The 19,391-nt window shown below is 42.7% G+C and overlaps 1 protein-coding gene across 4 annotated transcripts in view; it reads left to right on the forward strand.

Moving 5' to 3' along the window:
• TMX2 (thioredoxin related transmembrane protein 2) overlaps positions 1-19,137 on the forward strand; it is a 26,697-nt gene extending 7,560 nt beyond the window's left edge. The window contains exons 2-8 of one of the 4 annotated variants that reach the window (XM_004051201.5): positions 15,794-15,854; positions 16,077-16,190; positions 16,520-16,596; positions 16,830-16,936; positions 17,138-17,203; positions 17,294-17,423; positions 18,263-19,137. In XM_004051201.5, the coding sequence (XP_004051249.3) occupies positions 15,794-15,854; positions 16,077-16,190; positions 16,520-16,596; positions 16,830-16,936; positions 17,138-17,203; positions 17,294-17,423; positions 18,263-18,409 (702 nt within the window). In that variant the 3' untranslated portion in view covers positions 18,410-19,137. Of the gene's footprint in view, positions 1-15,793; positions 15,855-16,021; positions 16,191-16,519; positions 16,597-16,829; positions 16,937-17,137; positions 17,204-17,293; positions 17,424-18,262 lie in introns of those variants that run through there. The other 3 variants (XM_055356160.2, XM_055356159.2, XM_031016026.3) reach the window with 3 other exon arrangements.
• The last annotated feature ends 254 nt before the right edge of the window (positions 19,138-19,391 follow it).

Consider the following 19,391-nt stretch of genomic DNA (forward strand, 5'->3'; position numbering starts at 1 on the left):
TGGGAGTACAGGCACGTGCCAACATACATGCCCAGCTAATTTTTAAAAATCATTTGTGGAGAGGAGGTCTCACTGTGTTGCCCAGGCTGGTCTCGAACTCCTGAGCTCAAGCGATCCTCCCACCACAGCCTCCCAAAGTGCTAGGATTACAGGTGTGAGCCACCGCGCACAGCTTCAGTGAAGGAATTTTTTAAAAAGGAGAAGAAAAAGATAAAAGAGTTGAGACAATAAAATCAGGCGTGAGTCACTGCACCCGGCCCTCTTTCTCTTTTGAAAAGGCCTTGAAAGGTGGCTCTCCCCTTCACCTTTTGTTGTGTCCTGTAACTTTTACTAATTATCTAAAGTAAGGGAGAAAAATTGTTTTTGAAAACAGGCAAATAAAGTATCTTTTGAACATGGCTTTTATTCTGCATGCCTGTTATATCTGTATCTTTATATGTGTCATATAGAAGTGATACTTCACTGCCAAACTACATGAAAGAGCTCTAATCAAGTAATTTAAAAAATGTAAGTGCTTATCACATTGGTAAAAGCTAGCTCAGATGCCTTTTAATTTACATAACCTTGGTAAAACTCTCCAGTGATTTAAAAATCTTAAAGTCATGTTTAAACCCTCAAGTTTTTTTTTCCCCCACTGGAAATTTGGGTTACTAGAAGTTAAGATAGTAGAAACATAAAATATGCTTTTATTAAAATTTTATTGGCTGGGGTGCAGTGGCTCAAGCCTATAATCCCAGCACTTTGGGAGGCTGAGACGGGTGGATCACCTGAACTCAGCAGTTCGGGACCAGCCTGGTCAACGTGGCAAAACCCCATCTGTACAAAAATACAAAATTAGCTGGGCGTGGTGGCGTGTTCCTATAATCACAGCTACTTGGGAGGCTGAGGCAGGAGAATCCCTTGAACCCGGAAAGCAGAGGTTGCAGTGAGCTGAGATTGTGCCAATGCACTCCACCCTGGAGGATAGAGCAAGACTCGGTCTCAAAGAAAATAAATAAATAAATAAACAAACACACGGATGTCAATTCTCAAAAAAATGTAAGTTTCTTTTTTGTTAAGAAACTAAGTGGCTTGGGCTGGGTACAGTGGCTCACGCCTGTAATCCCAGTACTTTGGGAGGCCAGGGCGGATGGATCACCTGAGGTCAGGAGTTCGAGACCAGCCTGACCAATGTGATGAAACCCCATCTCTACTAACAATACAAAAAAAATTAGCTGGGTATGGTGGCATGCACCAGTAATCCCAGCTACTTGGGAGGCTGAGACAGGAGAATTGCTTGAACTCGGGAGGCGGAGGTTGCAGTGAGCCGGGATTGTGCCATTGCACTCCAGCCTGGGCAACAAGAGCGAAACTCCGTCTCAAAAAAAAAACATTCATCGCAAAAAAAAAAAAAAGAAAGAAACTAAGTGGCTCACACCTGTAATCCCAGCACTTTGGGAGACTGAGGCAGGCGGATCACAAGGTCAGGAGTTCGAGACCAGCCTGGCCAACGTGGTGAAACCCTGTCCTACTAAAAAAATACAAAAATTAACCGGCCATGGTGGCGAGTGCCTGTAATCCCAGCTACTCGGGAGGCTGAGATGGGAGAATTGCTTGAACCCAGCAGGCGGAGGTTGCATTGAGCTGTGATCACACCACTGCACTCCAGCCTGGGTGACAGAGCAAGACTCTGTCTCAAAATAATAATAATAATAATAATAATAATAAGCTAAGAGTTGCTTTATAATGAAGAAAATTATACAGATAAAACTAAATGGATTTTTTTTTTTTTTTTTTAAAAAGGAAAACAAAACAAGCTAGGGCAACAAAACTCTGAGCCCTATGGTTACCAAGAAAATAGTCAATATAGGGGAAGGGCAAAACCAACTAACTATTTAAAACCAAAGGGTGTAATGTAAAGGAATTGTTCCATTTTGTAGATTGGTATCATTCAGCTTCTTTTTTTAAAAAAAAACTTTAGTGGATTGTGAAGATAACTGCTTTAAGGACAAAATTCTTAATTTTAAATGCTACAGAATTTAAGAGCTTGTTTGAATTAATGCAGGACCCAGAACTCATTACTGAACAGTCACTGAGTATATATGATCCAAATGCAAAGGGGGTTTATTCTTGAAAAAGTAATCAGCCTAGTGGGCCAGATAATGCCATTATAAGATCTCTTTGCCCTGAGAAGGGAACTGCCCAACTCTCCCTTTAAAATACCAAGTGAAGTACCCCAGATGAAGCAGTTAGTATGTTTCATATACAAGCCATGTTGCACTAGCTTTATGATAACTGGGATATCCTCCCACCAAATATGTCTATTACCCAGGTCATGGTAAATTTGGAGGTTAAGAGGGCCCGTTTTACATGGGTGCCCTCCTACAGAATCATAGGTCTGTTTAAGAAGCCTTACCAAATATCCTGTCCCTCATAGGTCTTACAGATGCAACCCCATGCTGGGAACCCAAACCCTTTGTACCAGAAAAGGTAAAATGGTCTGGGGATTAAAAAAAAAAAAAAAAAATGCTTCCTGGGACCAGAACACAAAAACATACAGATTAATAGAACTGTAAAATGTAAGATGTTTAAACAAGCTTTATCTAAGGTAGTTGTAACCCCTTTTACCTAAATGTCTTATGAAAATGGGTACTATAAGGCCGGGCGTGGTGGCTCACAGCTGTAATCCCAGCACTTTGGGAGGCTGAGGCGGGTGGATCACAAGGTCAAGAGTTCAAGATTAGCCTGGCCAAGGTGGTGAAACCGTGTCTCTACTAAAAATACAAAAATTAGCTGGGTGCGGTGGCAGGCGCCTGTAATCCCAGCTACTCGGGAGGCTGGGGCAGGAGAATCACTTTGAACTCGGGTGGCAGAGGTTGCAGTGAGCCAAGATTGCGCCACTGCACTCCAGCCTGGGCAATAGAGTGAGACTGTGTCTCAAAAAAAAAAAAAAAAAAAAAAAAAAGAAAAGAAAATGGGTTCTACATCTAATTGGGGGATGTTTTCCCCTTTCTAGTACTGTAAAACTGAAGACGTAAATCTGCTCATGTAAATCCTCCATTGCATAGCCTTTTGTGTGGAGCATTTATCGGGGCTGATGGCAAAAACTAAGCCCTGACTTTTTAAGTGCAGATTAAGCCATTATTTATCTCTCCCTGTTTTACTTCCAAGGAAACCGAAATCATGGTATTCTGAAGACTAGAAACATGAATCTCCCTCATTTGGTATCCCACTGACCCTGGATCTGTTTCTCTGCTAATGCTCTGCTGCTAAAACTATACAAGCTGCCTCCCTTTGGGCCAGGGCACATGAGGTTATAAGGGCTGGTTTTGAGGGATAAAATTAGGTCAAGATTGACTGGTCGAGGTGGCTCACGCTTGTAATCCCACCACTTTGGGAGACCGAGGCGGGTGGATCACTTGTGGTCAGGAGTTTGAGACCAGCCTGGCTAACAGAATGAAACCCTGTCTCTACTAAAAATACAAAAATTAGCCAGGTGTGGTGGCACATACCTGTAATTCCAGCTACTTGGGAGGCTGAGGCAGGAGAATCGCTTGAACCCAGGAGGTGGAGGTTGCAGTGAACTGAGATTGTGCCACTCCACTCCAGCCTGGGCGACAGAGTGAGACTCTATCTCGAAGAAAAAAAAAAAGGTCAAGATTAAACCCTCCAAATCAAGAAGGGGGTACTAAAAATGCCCAAACAGCTGGTAAAACAAAATTGGTTGCCTTCTAAACTATTATGTGTTACTTCTGCATCCACCCCAACCATAAAAATTTTCTGCTTACTATAAAATTAAGGAAAAATATTTACTAACATTATAAAATACCATGGAACAAAGCCTCCTGGGTATAATACTCCAAATTATAAGTCATGAAGATAAATGTATCTACAGATATAGATATGTATATATACATATTTTAAATTATTTTTCAGAATGATGCTTATGTTTTGTATAGCTAATTGCTATAAGTCTGTAACAGAAACCAAGCTTACAGTAGCTCAACACATAAAAGTTAAAAATAAGTCAGTGTGCTGGGCGTGGTGGCTCACTCTTGTAATCCTAGCACTTTGGTAGGCTGGGGTGGGCGGATTTCCTGAGGTCAGGAGTTCGAGACCACCCTGGGCAACATGGTGAAACCCCATCTCTACTAAAATACAAAAAATCAGCCAGGCGTGGTGGCATGCGCCTGTAGTCCCAGCTACTCAGGAGGCTGAGGTAGGAGAATTGCTTGAACCCGGGAGGCGGAGGTTGCAGTGAGCCGAGATCACGCCACTGCACTCTGGCCTGGGCGACAGAGCCAGACTCCGTCTCCATAAAAAATAAGATTAAAAAAAAAAAAAGTCAGTCTTGTAACTTTGTTTTTTGGGTTTATTGTTGGCTTTTTTTTTTTTACTTAATAATTTTAAGAAGTAATGAATGCCTGTTCACATCCATTCCTATATGGCCTAAAACAATTGACTATAAGTCTTTTGACTCTTAAGGCCCTTAGCCATAGGGAGTCCTGCCAAGGAAAAAACACTGTAGAATTATATGACTTCTCCTGTGACAAAACCTTTTTTCCCAAATACCAGTATATGGTGCAATACAAAAGTTGTGGGAAAAATAGGTTTCTACTTTTAATAAGTCTGTAACAATTTAAACACCAAGGACCAGGCATTTCTCCCATTTAATTTATATCCTCCCTCAGGATGCTATACCTATGGAGATAAATTGGCGGAGAGATTAAATTTATTACATTCTAATTTAATATTGGTATCACAATTTTCAAATAAGATTTATCACAGGGTTCAAATAACCCTTATTAAGGAGTACAAACACACTGTAAGTCTATTCAAAGAATATGATGATGCATGCAGGGTTTTTCCTGGCTGATTGGGTTGTTTACTGCCCTCAGATTCTACCTATAACCCTGAACGCCCAAATCTTCACTGTCTTTATGATATTTATTATTATATTAGCATTAGGCATTTCTTGTAAATATTATGCCAGATACAGCAAAAGGCAAAGGCACAGTTAAAGACCCGGATCATAATAGCTCAGAAAATAGATCTGATCCGGGATTTTTTTTTTAGACTAAGTCTGACTCCATTTCACCCCTTAAACAATTGGCTATTACATCAGGTCAGACCATGTCCTCCCCCCATTATCCAAATCGCTAATATTTAAAACTATTACCATCAAATCAAAGGACTCTAGAAACAAGCCTTCCTAGTCCTGTGGGACCCTGCCAGATGGCCAAATCAGACAACTCTAGGAATGAGGTTTTCTAGCACGTTGGGACCTGCTGGTGTTTGTTGGTCTACACATACATTCTATGGAATGCTTTTTGGCCAAGAGAGGGGACTGAGGACTAAGCTATGATTTTTTTATCTTGCCCAAATTCCTTTCTAAGGGGTCTGGGTAATCATGCCCTAAAAACCATAAATTCTCATCAGATGGGTTTTATTTAACCCTGGATATCTATTGTGACTTACTTTCCTATCTGACTCTGGCATAACAAGGAAGAAACTAAAAATGTTTTACCCCAAAATCTGTTTCCTTCCCATACCTTGAAATTGCCCTGCAAAGTCTCTTCTGGGAAAAATCCACATTCTGTAGAGAATCCCCTCTCCCCTTTGTTTTCCTTCCTTCTCAGATCCAGGAAATAATCAACTAAGAGCTAGGCACCCTTTTAAGTCCAATAAGAAACGATTTACAACCTGCTCTCTCTGAAGTCCGCTGAGAGCTTCCTCTGCACAATAAAACTTGGCCTCCTCAATCCTTTATCATAACCTGAACATTCCTTTCTGTGAATCCCAGGTCTTTAGGCAAACTCAACCAATTGTCTGCCAGAAAATGTTTAAATTTACCTACAGCCCCGTTTTGAGTTGTCCTGCCCTTCTGAACGAAACCAATGTATTTCTTAAATGTATTTGATTGATGTCTCATGCCTCTCTAAAATATTAAGCTCTACCCAGACCACCTTGGGCACATGTTCTCAGGACCTCCTGAGGGCTGTGTCATGGGCCATGGTCACTCATATTTGGCTCAGAATAAATCTCTGAAAATATTTTACAGAGTTTCACTCTTTTTTTTTTTGAGATGGAGTCTCGCTGTGTTGCCCAGGCTGGAGTGCAGTGGCGCCATCTCGGCTCACTGCAAGCTCCGCCTCCCGGGTTCACGCCATTCTCCTGCCTCAGCCTCCCGAGTAGCTGGGACTACAGGCTGGCTAATTTTTTGTATTTTTAGTAGAGATGGGGTTTCACTGTGAGTTTGACTGTTTTTGGCAACAGTAATATGGCTCCCAGCGTTGGCCTCAGAGAAGACTCAGAACCCCAAAGGAGTTGCCCGAAACTGGAGGTAAGGTACCAGCAGGGGCCCATTGAAGCCCCACTGAGTTCGAGCTTCTCCTTCGGTGGAACTGTTAAGTCGTCCTGAGCCCCGGACCTCCCTTCAAGGGCTGATGGTTCTTGATTTTTTCTGAGCTGGTTTTTTGCTAGGAAGTTGTTGTTTAAGGATCCTGATTGTAGTTTGGATATTCATTCTGAAGGGAATTCTCTATTGCTTTTTCTCCTAAAATTTATCTTGATTCGGTTCATCTGTGTGCATTTGTGTGAGGAACTGAACTGTTGCTTTCATAGAGACTGAGTTTTTCAGCTCTGAAGAGAAAGGGTGTTTGCTCTTCCCAGCTGAAAGGTGCCCCTGGGTGACTGGGGGCCTTGTGGGAGTGTCCAGGGGTTGACCCCCAAGACGTACAGCGGCCCTAAAGGGAAATCCCTTTAGGGATTAATCCCCAAAAACAATTAATTTAAAAAATGGCTCATCCAGGAAACGCACATGAGGGCTGATCACCCAGCGTTTTGAGCCCTCTCAGAGGTCACAGACCTCTGGAGAGAGACACTTAAGAGGGCAGAAACAACTCAGTGGTGACACTGTGGAGTCCTGCCTGGAAGCAGCACGCATCAATCCACCACACATCAATCCACCACACAAGAACCCTAGGCTACAGCTCAGCTCCTCTAAGGAGAAAAAAAAAAAAGGCGAGAAACAAATCTAAGACTAAGGAGAAAATGAGGAGAATGTCCCCTTTTCGGGTCCTTCATAGGTTTTATGGCACCTCTACTTGCCAGAATTGATATAAAATGGAAGTAATAAAGTCTTTGTGCACATTTGCATTAAGAAAAAAGAGTCCTAAGGTCAAACTGAAAACTATATAGAGTTCTAGGTTCTGTTTTTTTTTCTGCCTGCTTTAGATCGGCTGTTACTTTTCGACTGAGATAAAAACCACTGTTCTCTGTTTTTTTGCAAGTCGGTGAAGTTGTATTTGTCTCATGGCAAAAGTATTGAATTAATAGCTATGGGAACTGTGTGTGTGTGTATTTAAAGGCCTTTATAATAGACTTATATAATTTTACGTTCAATTGGCAATTGAAACCCTTTTAATTTCCCTCTAGCACACCAGACTTTCTCTTCTTACCTTATGATGTAAATTTTGCTATCTGATTTTCACCTGAGTTGCCTTTAATATGCAAATTTAAGGCTGTTTAGCTGACAGCTGCCTAGGGTAGGATTTTTAAAAAATGGAACAAAAAGGAGGTTGTTATGAGTCTATGCCATGTGCTTCTATTGGCATACCTAATAAGTCTATATATTTATGTGTGTGTATACAATATTTTCACTCCTGAAAATATATAAAGAGCTCTAATTAATTGGCTTAAAAATATATAAAAGCGGGTAGGGCGCAGTGGCTCATGCCTGTAATCCCAGCACTTTTGGGAGGCCGAGACAGGTTGGATCACAAGGTCAAGAGTTTGAGACCAGCCTGGCCAACGTGGTGAAACCCCGACTCTACTAAAAATACAAAAATTAGCCAGGCATGGTGGCATGCACTGTAGTCCCAGCTACTAAGACTGAGGCAGGAGTATCGCTTGAACCTGGGAGATGGAGGTTGTGGTGAGCCAAGATCACGCCACTGCACTCCAGCCTGGGCAACAGAGCAAGACTCCGTCCCCCCCCCCCCACACACAAAATATATATATATATACGTATATATATATATATACGTGTATACATATGTGTATATATACGTATATATGTATATATATACGTGTGTATATATACGTGTATATATACGTATATATGTATATATACGTGTATATATAGTGTGTATATACGTGTATATATATAGTGTGTATATATACGTGTATATATATACGTGTGTATATATACGTGTATATATATACGTGTGTATATATACGTGTGTATATATACGTGTGTGTATATGTGTGTATATATAGTGTGTGTATATGTGTATATATATAGTGTGTATATGTGTATATATATAGTGTGTGTATATGTGTATATATATAGTGTGTGTATATGTGTATATATACACGTGTGTGTATATGTGTGTATATATACACGTGTGTGTATATGTGTGTATATATACACGTGTGTATATGTGTGTGTATATACACGTGTGTGTGTATATACACGTGTGTGTGTGTGTATATACACGTGTGTGTATATACACGTGTGTGTATGTGTGTGTATATACACGTGTGTGTGTATGTGTGTGTATATACACGTGTGTGTATGTGTGTGTATATACACGTGTGTGTGTATGTGTGTATATGCATGCGGTGGGCATGGTGCCTCACGCCTGTAATCCCAGTACTTTGGGAGGCCGAGGTGGGTGGATCACCTGATGTCAGGAGTTCGAGACCAGCCTGGCCAACATGGTGAAACCCCTTCTCTAGTAAAAATACAAAAATTAGCCAGCCATGGTGGTGGGCGCCTATAATCCCAGGTACTTGGGAGGCTGAGGCAGGAGAATCACTTGAACCTGGGAGGCGGAGGTTGCAGTGAGCCGAGATCACACCATTGCACTCCAGGCTGGGCAACAAGAGTGAAACTGTCTTAAAAAAAAAAAAAAAAAAGGCCAGGCATGGTGGCTCATGCCTGTAATCCCAGCACTTTGGGAGGCCGAGGTGGGCAGATCATCTGAGGTCAGGAGTTCAAGATCAGCCTGGCCAACATGGCAAAACTCCGTCTCTACTAAAAATACAAAAATTTGCCAGGCATTGGTGGTGGGCGCCTGTAATCCCAACTACTCGGGAGGCTGACGCAGGAGAATCGCTTGAACCCAGGAGGCGGAGGTTGCAGTGAGCGGAGATCGCACCATTGCACTGCAGCCTGGGCAACGAGTGAAACTGCGTCTCAAAGAAAAACAAAAACAAGAAAACCAAGAATCTTGTAGAGTGAATTTTTGCCCTCAAGTAAAATAACTGGGTTGCTTGAGAGAGAGAGAGACATTTAGGGTAAAACAGCCTAACCATTGTGAATGATCTATGTAAGTCATAATAAGCTTAGTAAGAAGGAATTTTTAAAGGGGTTGTATAATTCGGTTGGCTATGATTAAAGAAAATCATATCTTTCTAGAGATTAGTCTTTAATATATAAAAAACGCACTAACACAAAACTTAAATTAGTTAAAACAAGATTTTATTACAAATATTGAGTTATTTTTAATTCAGTAAATTTTTAAATTCTGTAATGTGTTTCCTTTAACATTCTTCAGATTGATATCTTAAAAGTGCCACTCTTTCCGTTTTTTTTTTTTTTTTTTTTTTTTTTTTGAGATCCAGTTTCGCTCTTGCTCAGGCTGGAGTGGAGTGGTGCAATTTCCACTCACTGCAACATCTGCTTCCCTGGTTCAAGCGATTCTCCTGCCTCAGCTTCCCAAGTAGCTGGGATTACAAGCATGCGCCACTGCGCCCAGCTAATTTTTGTATTTTTAGTAGAGACGGAGTTTTGCCATGTTGGCCAGGCTGGTCTTGAACTCCTGACATCAGGTGATCTGCCCGCCTCAGCCTCCCAAAGTGCTGGGATTGCAAGGGTAAGCCACCGCACCCAGCCTTTTTTGTTTTTTTTTTTTGAGACCAAAAAAATCAAATCAATGTATTTGATGTCTTATGCTTCCCTAAAATATATAAAACCAAGCTGTAGAGCACCTTGGGCACATATTCTCAGGACCTCCAGAGGGCTGTGTCACAGGCCATGGTCACTCATATTTGCCTCAGAATAAATCTCTTAAAATATTTTACAGAGTTTGACTCTTTTCGTCAACACTGGCCACTGGACTTCACCCAAAAATAAGGCCTCCAAGTGGTGGAGACCAAGAAGCTCCCAGTTGGTCACAAGTCAAGCTTCCAAGGACATAAGATGAGAAGGAAACCTCATCTGGTTTTTATTTTGGAGACCCACAGCACAATTTGTATGCCATTCTGATAAGAATTTTAAAACTCACCCACCACTCTGGAGGGCCAGCTTGACCAATAGGCTTACAGGGGCTTTATTCTGATGTTGTACTTTATGGTACCCTACTCTATGACAAAATAACACAGGAAGATATAACAAGAGAAAAAGACTATTTTGGGGAGAAAAAGAATCAGACAATGTGAATATTCATACCAAAAACATATCAAAGTTGCTACACCTAAGACTAATCATACAAATGTTCTTTTCCCATTAATCTTAAATTTGGAAAGGAAAAGGAGACCAAAAGTGCTTTTTGTCTCTTTATTCATGTGTCTTTTTCTTTTTACTAGTGTTTCCATGTGCGTTGATAAATTTTTCCTTTTCTTGTGTCAATCTGCCTTTTGTCAGCTCATTTTCAGCAAACCTTTAGAAGGTGGAGGGGAGGCTACCTTTGTCCCTATAAGCAACATCTGTGCTCAGATGAAGGCGCATCATCCAGAATTTTTGTACTTTTTCCAGCCCCCAAAATGAGTCATTACCTTTACCAGAACCCACTCCCTTATTTTTTTCCTCCTTCCTTTTCCTGCTTCCTCTTTTTCCCAAACTGTATAATTAATTAGCTCAAATGTAGCCTTGCTATTTCAAAGGATTTTTCATTTGATATTTGATGCCACTTCAATGAAAATGGGACCCCAAAATATAAATGGATAGTAATAAAGATTTTTAATAAGTATAGGAGACCTTTTATAAAGTTCATTTATCTGTATACTCTTATCTAATATGCAAAATGCTGGAAGTTTTATATTCTTACTCTGATAGAATTTTAAAAAAATGTTTAGGGTTAATAGCCAATTTTTGTTTTTCTGGAAAATTCATGGTTCACCTATTTACCTTGCTGATTGGGACTAGGTTCTCAGAGCTTCTAGATAGCTAAACACAGGAAGGTTCCTGGAACATATCCTTTTGGGTTTTTATGGAACTTCATTACATAGGTGTGACTAATTAAATCATTGGCCATTGGTGATCAGCTGAACTTTCAGCCTGGTTGGGGCGGGGGGGAGCTGAAAGTCCTAACCTGCTAATCATGCGGTGTCCTTAGGCCATATGGTCCTTGTGGGAGCATCATAGAGTGTACTTACACAAACTTAGATGGCCTACTACACACCTAGGCTTTATGGCACAGCCTGTTGCTCCCAGGCACAAACCTACACAACATGTTACTGTACTAATAAGCAGTTTAACACAATGGTAAGTATTTATGTATCTAAATATATCTAAACACAGAAAAGGTACAATAAAAATATGGTATTATAATCTTACGGGACCACTGTTGTATATGTGGTCTATTGCTGACCAAAATGTCATGATACGGCACATGACTATATATTTCACAGCATAACAGTGTGTCAGTGATAACTGTGGTTGTGTTTTTTTTTTTAAGTCCTCATGTGTAAGACACAGTGAGGAATTTTTTTTTTTTTTTTTTTTTTTGAGACGGAGTTTCACTCTTGTCGCCCAGGCTGGAGTGCAATAGTGCTTTCTCGGCTCACTACAACCTCTGCCTCTCGGGTTCAAGCGATTCTCCTGCCTTAGCCTCCTAGTAGCTGGAACTACAGGCGCCCGCCATCACGCCCGGCTGGCTTTTTGTGTATTTTTAGTAGAGACGGGTTTCACCATGTAGGCCAGGCTGGTCTTGAATTCCTGACCTCCGGTGATCCACCCGCCTTGGCCTCCCAAAGTGCTGGGATTACAGGCGTGAGTCACCGCACCCAGCCTATAGTGAGGAATTTACAGATGAAACGATATAGCTGGAATTTGCTTAAAGTTTCTCTAAGAAAAAAAAAATGGGTAGCATATATGAATTGGAAATCACAGTGGCAAAATGTTGGTTACTGTTGAAGCTGGGTAATAGGGGTTCATTCAATTATCCTCTCTTCTGTATGCTTCAAATTATCCATAATAAAAAGTTTTAAAACAATTAAATAGAACAACCAAGGGCTCTGCATTATAGAGTCATCCTAGAACCCAAGGCTCATTCTATCTTCAACCTGTGGCCTTGGGTCATCCCAGCATCATCCAGCCAGCAAATGAAAAAAAGCTGGAATGCGGGCCGGGTGCGGTGGCTCACACCTGTAATCCCAGCACTTTGGGAGGCTGAAGCGGGCGGATCACAAGGTCAGTAGATCGAGACCATCCTGGCTAAAATAATAGAAACCCGGTCTCTAGTAAAAAATACAAAAAATTAGCCGGGCGTGGTGGCGGGTGCCTGTAGTCCCAGCTACTCGGGAAGCTGAGGCAGGAGAATGGCGTGAACCTGGGAGGCGGAGGAGACCGCGCCACTGTACTCCAGCCTGGGTGACAGTGAGACCCTGTCTCAAAAAAAAAAAAAAAAAAAAAAGGAATGCAAAGGCACACCCTTTCTTAACTGCCTGAACCCAGAAGTGGTAGATCACTTTCATTCACATTCCATTCTCAAGTACTAGTCACACAGTTCTACCTGGATGCAAAGAGATAGGGAGAGAGTCTAGCTGCAGTATGCCTGGGAAGAAAAGAAATGAAGTTTGCAGTAGCAATAGCTAGTCCCTCCATAGACCATTTTCTGTCCTTAGAGAATTTCTTTTGGTCCTACCTTTGGTCCCCTGGTTAACTACAACTCTCTTTTAAAGTTCATCTTTCAGCCAGGCACAGTGGCTCACGCCTATAATCTCAGCACTTTGGGAGGCCGAAGCAGGTGGATCACTTGAGGCCAGGAGTTCAAGACCAGCCTGGCCAACATGGTGAAACCCCATCTCTACTAAAAATACAAAAGTTCACCGGGCGTGGGGGCAGGTGCCTGTAATCCCAGCTACTCCGGAGGCTGAGGCAGGAGAATTGCTTGAATCCAGGAGGCAAAGGTTGCACTGAGCTGAGGTTGTGGCATTGCACTCCAGCCTGGGCGACAGAGCAAGACTCCTCCGTCTCAAAAAAAATAAAAAATAAAAATAAATAAAATTAATCTTTCCACAACTTTCATTCCCAATTCTAACCCACCTAGTTTCATTCATGAAAATCTTTCCTGGCAGGGCAGAGTGGCTCATGCCACCAGGGAGCATGACAGACTTTAGTAAATATTATACCTGAGGCAGAAATTAGGAAAGATTTTTTCTTTTTTTTGAGACGGAGTTTCACTCTGTTGCCCAGGCTGGAGTGCAGTGGCACGATCTCGGCTCACTGCAACCTCCGCCTCCCGGGTTCAAGCGATTCTTCTGCCTCAGCCTCCTGAGTAGCTTTGATTACAGGCGTATCCCACCGTGCCTGGCTAATTTTTTTGTATTTTTAGTAGAGACGGGGTTTTGCCATGTTGACCAGGCTGGTCTTGAACTTCTAATCTCAGGTGATCCACCCACTTTAGCCTCCCAAAGTGCTGGGATTACAGGCTTGAGCCACAGCACCCGGCCAGGAGAGCTTTATTTCTCATAAAAAGTTGCAACCTGCTGGCTATCCTGTCAGGCAGGGAAGCATAGCCTCCGCTCAGAAGCTAAAAACAGACACTTGGAGTGAGGGGTAAAGCAAACAGGAGTTTATGCTAAGCAGGGTGGCCAAATATACATATTTAATAAGCTATCGGCAGAGTCATGAATATTTATGAAAGGAGAAACACGTGCATGCTCAGTTGAGCTTCATATCTGTCCATAAGACCCATGTTCAAAAGTGGTAATGTTAACCATGATCTGAGGTGGAGTTTTCAGCCCTCTCAAGTCAAAAGGTGAAGCAGAGGACACAGAAACTATCTATGCATTCTCCTTAGCCTGGCCAGATCCACTGCATGGTCACTGGTTTCTTATCAGGAAGCAATGCTGGTTAGTTGTTTTGTCCTAACTGCAAAAGGGAGGGGCAGTGTCAGGCAGTTGGTTGATGTCAGGTGGAGCAAGTCTTTTCAGAGGGCTGGTTTCTGTTTAACTTTCTGTTTAAGAAAGCCTAATGTTGGTAAGTGAAGGAGGGGGTATAAAGAGGTGTGTCTGACCTCACACCCTGTCATGGCCGAGAACTCAGTTTTCAAGGTTTCTCTGGGGTCCCCTTAGCCAAGAGGGAGTCTGTTCAGTCACTTCACGGCTTCCATTACTTCTCAGTGTCTTTGTCATGTTTATTGTCTGTCTCACTTGCTCACTTGGTGGTTACATTCTACAATAGGGTTATCTAATCTTTTGGCTTCCCTGGGCCACATTGGAAGAATTGTCTTGGGGCACACATAAAATACAGTAACACCTAATGATAGCTGATGAGCTAAAAAAAAAAAAAGTCAAAAATATCTCATAATGTTTTAAGAAAGTCTATGAATTTGTGTTGGACCCCATTCAAAGCCATCCTGGGCTGCATGTGAGCCACAGGTTGGACAAGAAGGTTGTTCTAGAAGGTGAGAAAACTGTAAGACGAGAATTGAAAAGGGCTTTTGAGAGCTCTGAAAGCCCCTTTCAGCTCTCAAATTATATCAAAAGTACATGGATTATCACGATGCATATTGGGTGGGGAGGAATGATTAAGTAATGGGGGCCGGGCTCGGTGGCTCACACCTGTAATCCCAGCACTTTAGGAGGCCGAGGCGGGCGGATCATCTGAGCTCAGGAGTTCCATACCAGCCTGGGCAACATGGGGAGACCCGGTCTCTACAAAAAATACAAAAATTAGCCAGGTAGTGTGTGCCTGTAGTCCCAGCTACTTGGGAGGTTGAGTCAGGAGAAACACAAGCCCAGGTGGCAGAGGTTTCAGTGAGCTGAGCCCACACCATTGCACTCTAGCCTGGGCGATGGAGCAAGACTGTCTCAAAAAAAAAAAAAAATTAAACATACGGAATAGCTAGATATTATATTAATGGGCTATTATCAAGAAAACTTACCTGGAAAAGTTTTATTCTACCAGCATCACATTGAGTTGATTTTAATAATCTTACGATTTTATACCATATCATGCTTTATACAACTCTTTTAATCTGTTATCTCATTTAATCCCCCAGTAGCATTTTGAAATAGATACTGTTCAGTTGAGGAAACCAAAGCTAAGGGATTAAGTGCTTTGTTGAAAAGCACCGCAGGCCTGGCGCGGTGGCTCACGCCTGTAATCTCAGCACTTTGGGAGGCCGAGGTGGGTGGATCACCTGAGGTCAGGAGTTTGAGACCAGCCTGGCCAACATGGTGAAACCCTGTCTCTACTAAAAATACAAAAAATTAGCCGGGTGTGGTGGCGCGTGTCTGTAATCCCAGCTACTCAGGAGGCTGAGACAGGAGAAACACTTGAACCCGGGAGGCGGAGGTTGCAGTGAGCCAAGATCGTGCCATTGCACTCTAGCCTGGGCAACAAGAGTGAAACTCCGTCTCAAAAAGAAAAGCACCAGCAAGTTTGTGGCAGGAGTAGAACCTGAATCCAGGTCTTCTGACTGATGTTTATCCCCGTACACCTTACCTAACTGCCGTTCTTTATTGTTCCCATTCCCAGTTTGGATCGCTATTGGTTTTTATTACATATTTAGTTCCCTTTCCCACCTAAATTAGCTCTAGTCAACTGCATTCCTGTTATAATACTTCGATTCTGTTCCAGAGAGAAGTGGAGATCCTGATGTTTCTCAGTGCCATTGTGATGATGAAGAACCGCAGATCCAGTAAGTTTAGTTCACTTCTCAGACTCAAGGTTAGATCTAATGCCCTTTGGAGGTGCTTTGCTTCATGTTAAGAGAGTGGCAATCATTTGGTAAATTTGTCCTATGTTTAATTCCAAGGCTGAGTTTGAACTTGGACTTCTATCCCCTCCCTGTCTCCTATTTCAAAGTGCTTATTATAGGAGTCCACAGTCCAGCCTGACCTGTGACATCTCTGTGTTTCAGTCACTGTGGAGCAACATATAGGCAACATTTTCATGTTTAGTAAAGTGGCCAACGCAATTCTCTTCTTCCGCTTGGATATTCGCATGGGCCTACTTTACATCACACTCTGCATAGGTGAGGAGACTGCCTTTCTTTCTTTTTTTTTTTTTTTGTAAGACTGTGTTGATAGACTTGATTGTGGAAACCACAGTCCCAACAGTTGCAATCCCAAACATGTTTCTCCATACCCTTCTTCCATATCTCATACCTAATGAATTATATATGTAGCTCAGATGATAACAGTTTACAGAGACTGTTATTGTAGAGGTAGGGAATGTGTTGGTGGTCTACATATATCCACAAGTGTGTATTATTTGGGGGCTGAAATCCTTGGGTTGGTTTGGAAGTAAATTCCCTGTGTAAGGCTTTTTATGTTTCCTTCGACATCTTCTTTCTGTGTTTAGTGTTCCTGATGACGTGCAAACCCCCCCTATATATGGGCCCTGAGTATATCAAGTACTTCAATGATAAAACCATTGATGTGAGTGCTCTTTCCCCTTTCTGTTTCTTGGGTCCCTTGTGGGTGATTTTGTAGTTGTGCTCTCCATTCACTAGGAGGAACAACAGTGCTTCAAAATGGATGTCACGGGCACTGTGGTTCATTATGAGAGCCGGGGGAGAGGGAACGCCAGGATGAGGAATTAGATGCTAAAGTCTGAACCTTCCCAGGAGGCTATGTGGATCCAGCTGACTTTTCTTCCCTGTATTTGGCAGGAGGAACTAGAACGGGACAAGAGGGTCACTTGGATTGTGGAGTTCTTTGCCAATTGGTCTAATGACTGCCAATCATTTGCCCCTATCTATGCTGACCTCTCCCTTAAGTGAGTAGTGCAAAGGGAGGGATGGTGGAAATGGAGATGCTGTGCCTTCCCTCTCACTGTTTTTGGCTTTTCTTTTTCTTTTGGCCTTGATTTTCACACATGGTAACCAAAGGCATCGCCCTCTCCCCTCTTAAATATCTATACTTCCACTTTCCTTGATCCATTTTTTTTTGAGTATATTAAATAATATATTCTTTTCAGATACAACTGTACAGGGCTAAATTTTGGGAAGGTGGATGTTGGACGCTATACTGATGTTAGTACACGGTATGTAAAGACCTGGGCAGAGGGTCTGAGCAGGGAATCACTTTGAGTGATACATACAGGGACATTTAGAGAACTTTCTGGGCCCTGCAGGTACAAAGTGAGCACATCACCCCTCACCAAGCAACTCCCTACCCTGATCCTGTTCCAAGGTGGCAAGGAGGTAATGCGGCGGCCACAGATTGACAAGAAAGGACGGGCTGTCTCATGGACCTTCTGTGAGGTACCTGAAAGGAAGGGCAGGTGCATGAAGGGTGTAGAACAGTAGGTGGGCTTTCAAGCCCTACCCGGGTTTGATTCACAGCTCTGCCACTTGTCCATTAGCTTTGAGGGTGTGGACTAGTTACTAGACCTCATGTATTAATTCATTTAGCAAATATATATTATGTGCCAGACCTGCTAGTACTGGGTAACAATCATTAGTTAAGATTTGGTCTCAGGCCAGGCACGGTGGCTCACGCCTGTAATCCCAGCACTTTGGGAGGCCGAGGCTGGCAGATCACCTGACGTCAGGAGTTTGAGACCAGCCTGACCAACATGGAGAAACCCCGTGTCTACTAAAAATACAAAAATAGCCGAGTGTGGTGGCGCATGCCTATAACGCCAGCTATTTGGGAGGCTGAGGCAGGAGAATCGCTTGAACCCGGGAGGTGGAGGTTGCAGTGAGCTGAGATTGCACCACTGCGCTCCAGCCTGGGCAACAAGAGACTCCATCAGAAAAAAAAAAAAAAGATTCTGTCTCAAAGGCCGCTGCACATATTGTCTGTAGGTGTTAGGTTCCCTGTCAGTTAATTGGAGGTAATAACCCCTGGCTTACAGGGTTGTTTTGCAGATTACATTAAATAATTTAGGTATAATTCTTGGCACGGTGATTGGCACATAACGGGTATTTAACTATTAGTTGACTTTTCTGGGTACCTAAAAAAGAGGAAGGTTAGGGAAGATTTTTGTCCTTTGCTTACTCCTTCCTTTCCCAGACTTTGTGTAAAATACCTTTTACTTCCCAGGCTCTTTACTCTCCCTTCCAACCCAGGTCCTGACGTGTGCATCTCTTTTATACAGGAGAATGTGATCCGAGAATTTAACTTAAATGAGCTATACCGGCGGGCCAAGAAGCTATCAAAGGCTGGAGACAATATCCCTGAGGAGCAGCCTGTGGCTTCAACCCCCACCACAGTGTCAGATGGGGAAAACAAGAAGGATAAATAAGATCCTCACTTTGGCAGTGCTTCCTCTCCTGTCAATTCCAGGCGCTTTCCATAACCACAAGCCTGAGGCTACAGCCTTTTATTTATGTTTTCCCTTTGGCTGTGACTGGGTGGGGCAGCGTGCAGCTTCTGATTTTAAAGAGGCATCTAGGGAATTGTCAGGCACCCTACAGGAAGGCCTGCCATGCTGTGGCCAACTGTTTCGCTGGAGCAAGAAAGAGATCTCATAGGATGGAGGGGGAAATGGTTTCCCTCGAAGCTTGGGTCAGTGTGTTAACTGCTTATCAGCTATTCAGACATCTCCATGGTTTCTCCATGAAACTCTGTGGTTTCATCATTCCTTCTTAGTTGACCTGCACAGCTTGGTTAGACCTAGATTTAACCCTAAGGTAAGATGCTGGGGTATAGAACGCCAAGAATTTTCCCCCAAGGACTCTTGCTTCCTTAAGCCCTTCTGGCTTCGTTTATGGTCTTCATTAAAAGTATAAGCCTAACTTTGTCGCCAGTCCTAAGGAGAAACCTTTAACCACAAAGATTTTATCATTGAAGATGATAGTGAACAACCCCCTATTTTGTGGGGATTGAGAAGGGGTGAATAGAGGCTTGAGACTTTCCTTTGTGTGGTAGGACTTGGAGGAGAAATCCCCTGGACTTTCACTAACCCTTTGACCTACTCCCCACACCCAGTTGATGGCTTTCCGTAATAAAAAGATTGGGATTTCCTTTTGATTGCGCGTTTGTGTGTTTCTGTATTAGAAAAGCCTGGCAACTGCAGAGGAATTGCCCATCTTAAGGGCAAAGGCCATCCTATTTGGTTTCACCAAATGCCGGGCATTGATCCCCAGGACTGGCAAGAGTTGGAGAAGTCTAGTTTCCATAAGTCTAGAATAGCAGCCACATGTTGTTAGGTGGTGTGTTTACTTTGGGATTGGCCTGCGGTTGCCAGGGAGGAGAGTTTGGCGGCGGATGGTGGCACACAACAT

The sequence above is a fragment of the Gorilla gorilla genome, chromosome 9 (genome assembly GCF_029281585.2).
Source record: "Gorilla gorilla gorilla isolate KB3781 chromosome 9, NHGRI_mGorGor1-v2.1_pri, whole genome shotgun sequence".
NCBI classification, from domain to species: domain Eukaryota; kingdom Metazoa; phylum Chordata; class Mammalia; order Primates; family Hominidae; genus Gorilla; species Gorilla gorilla.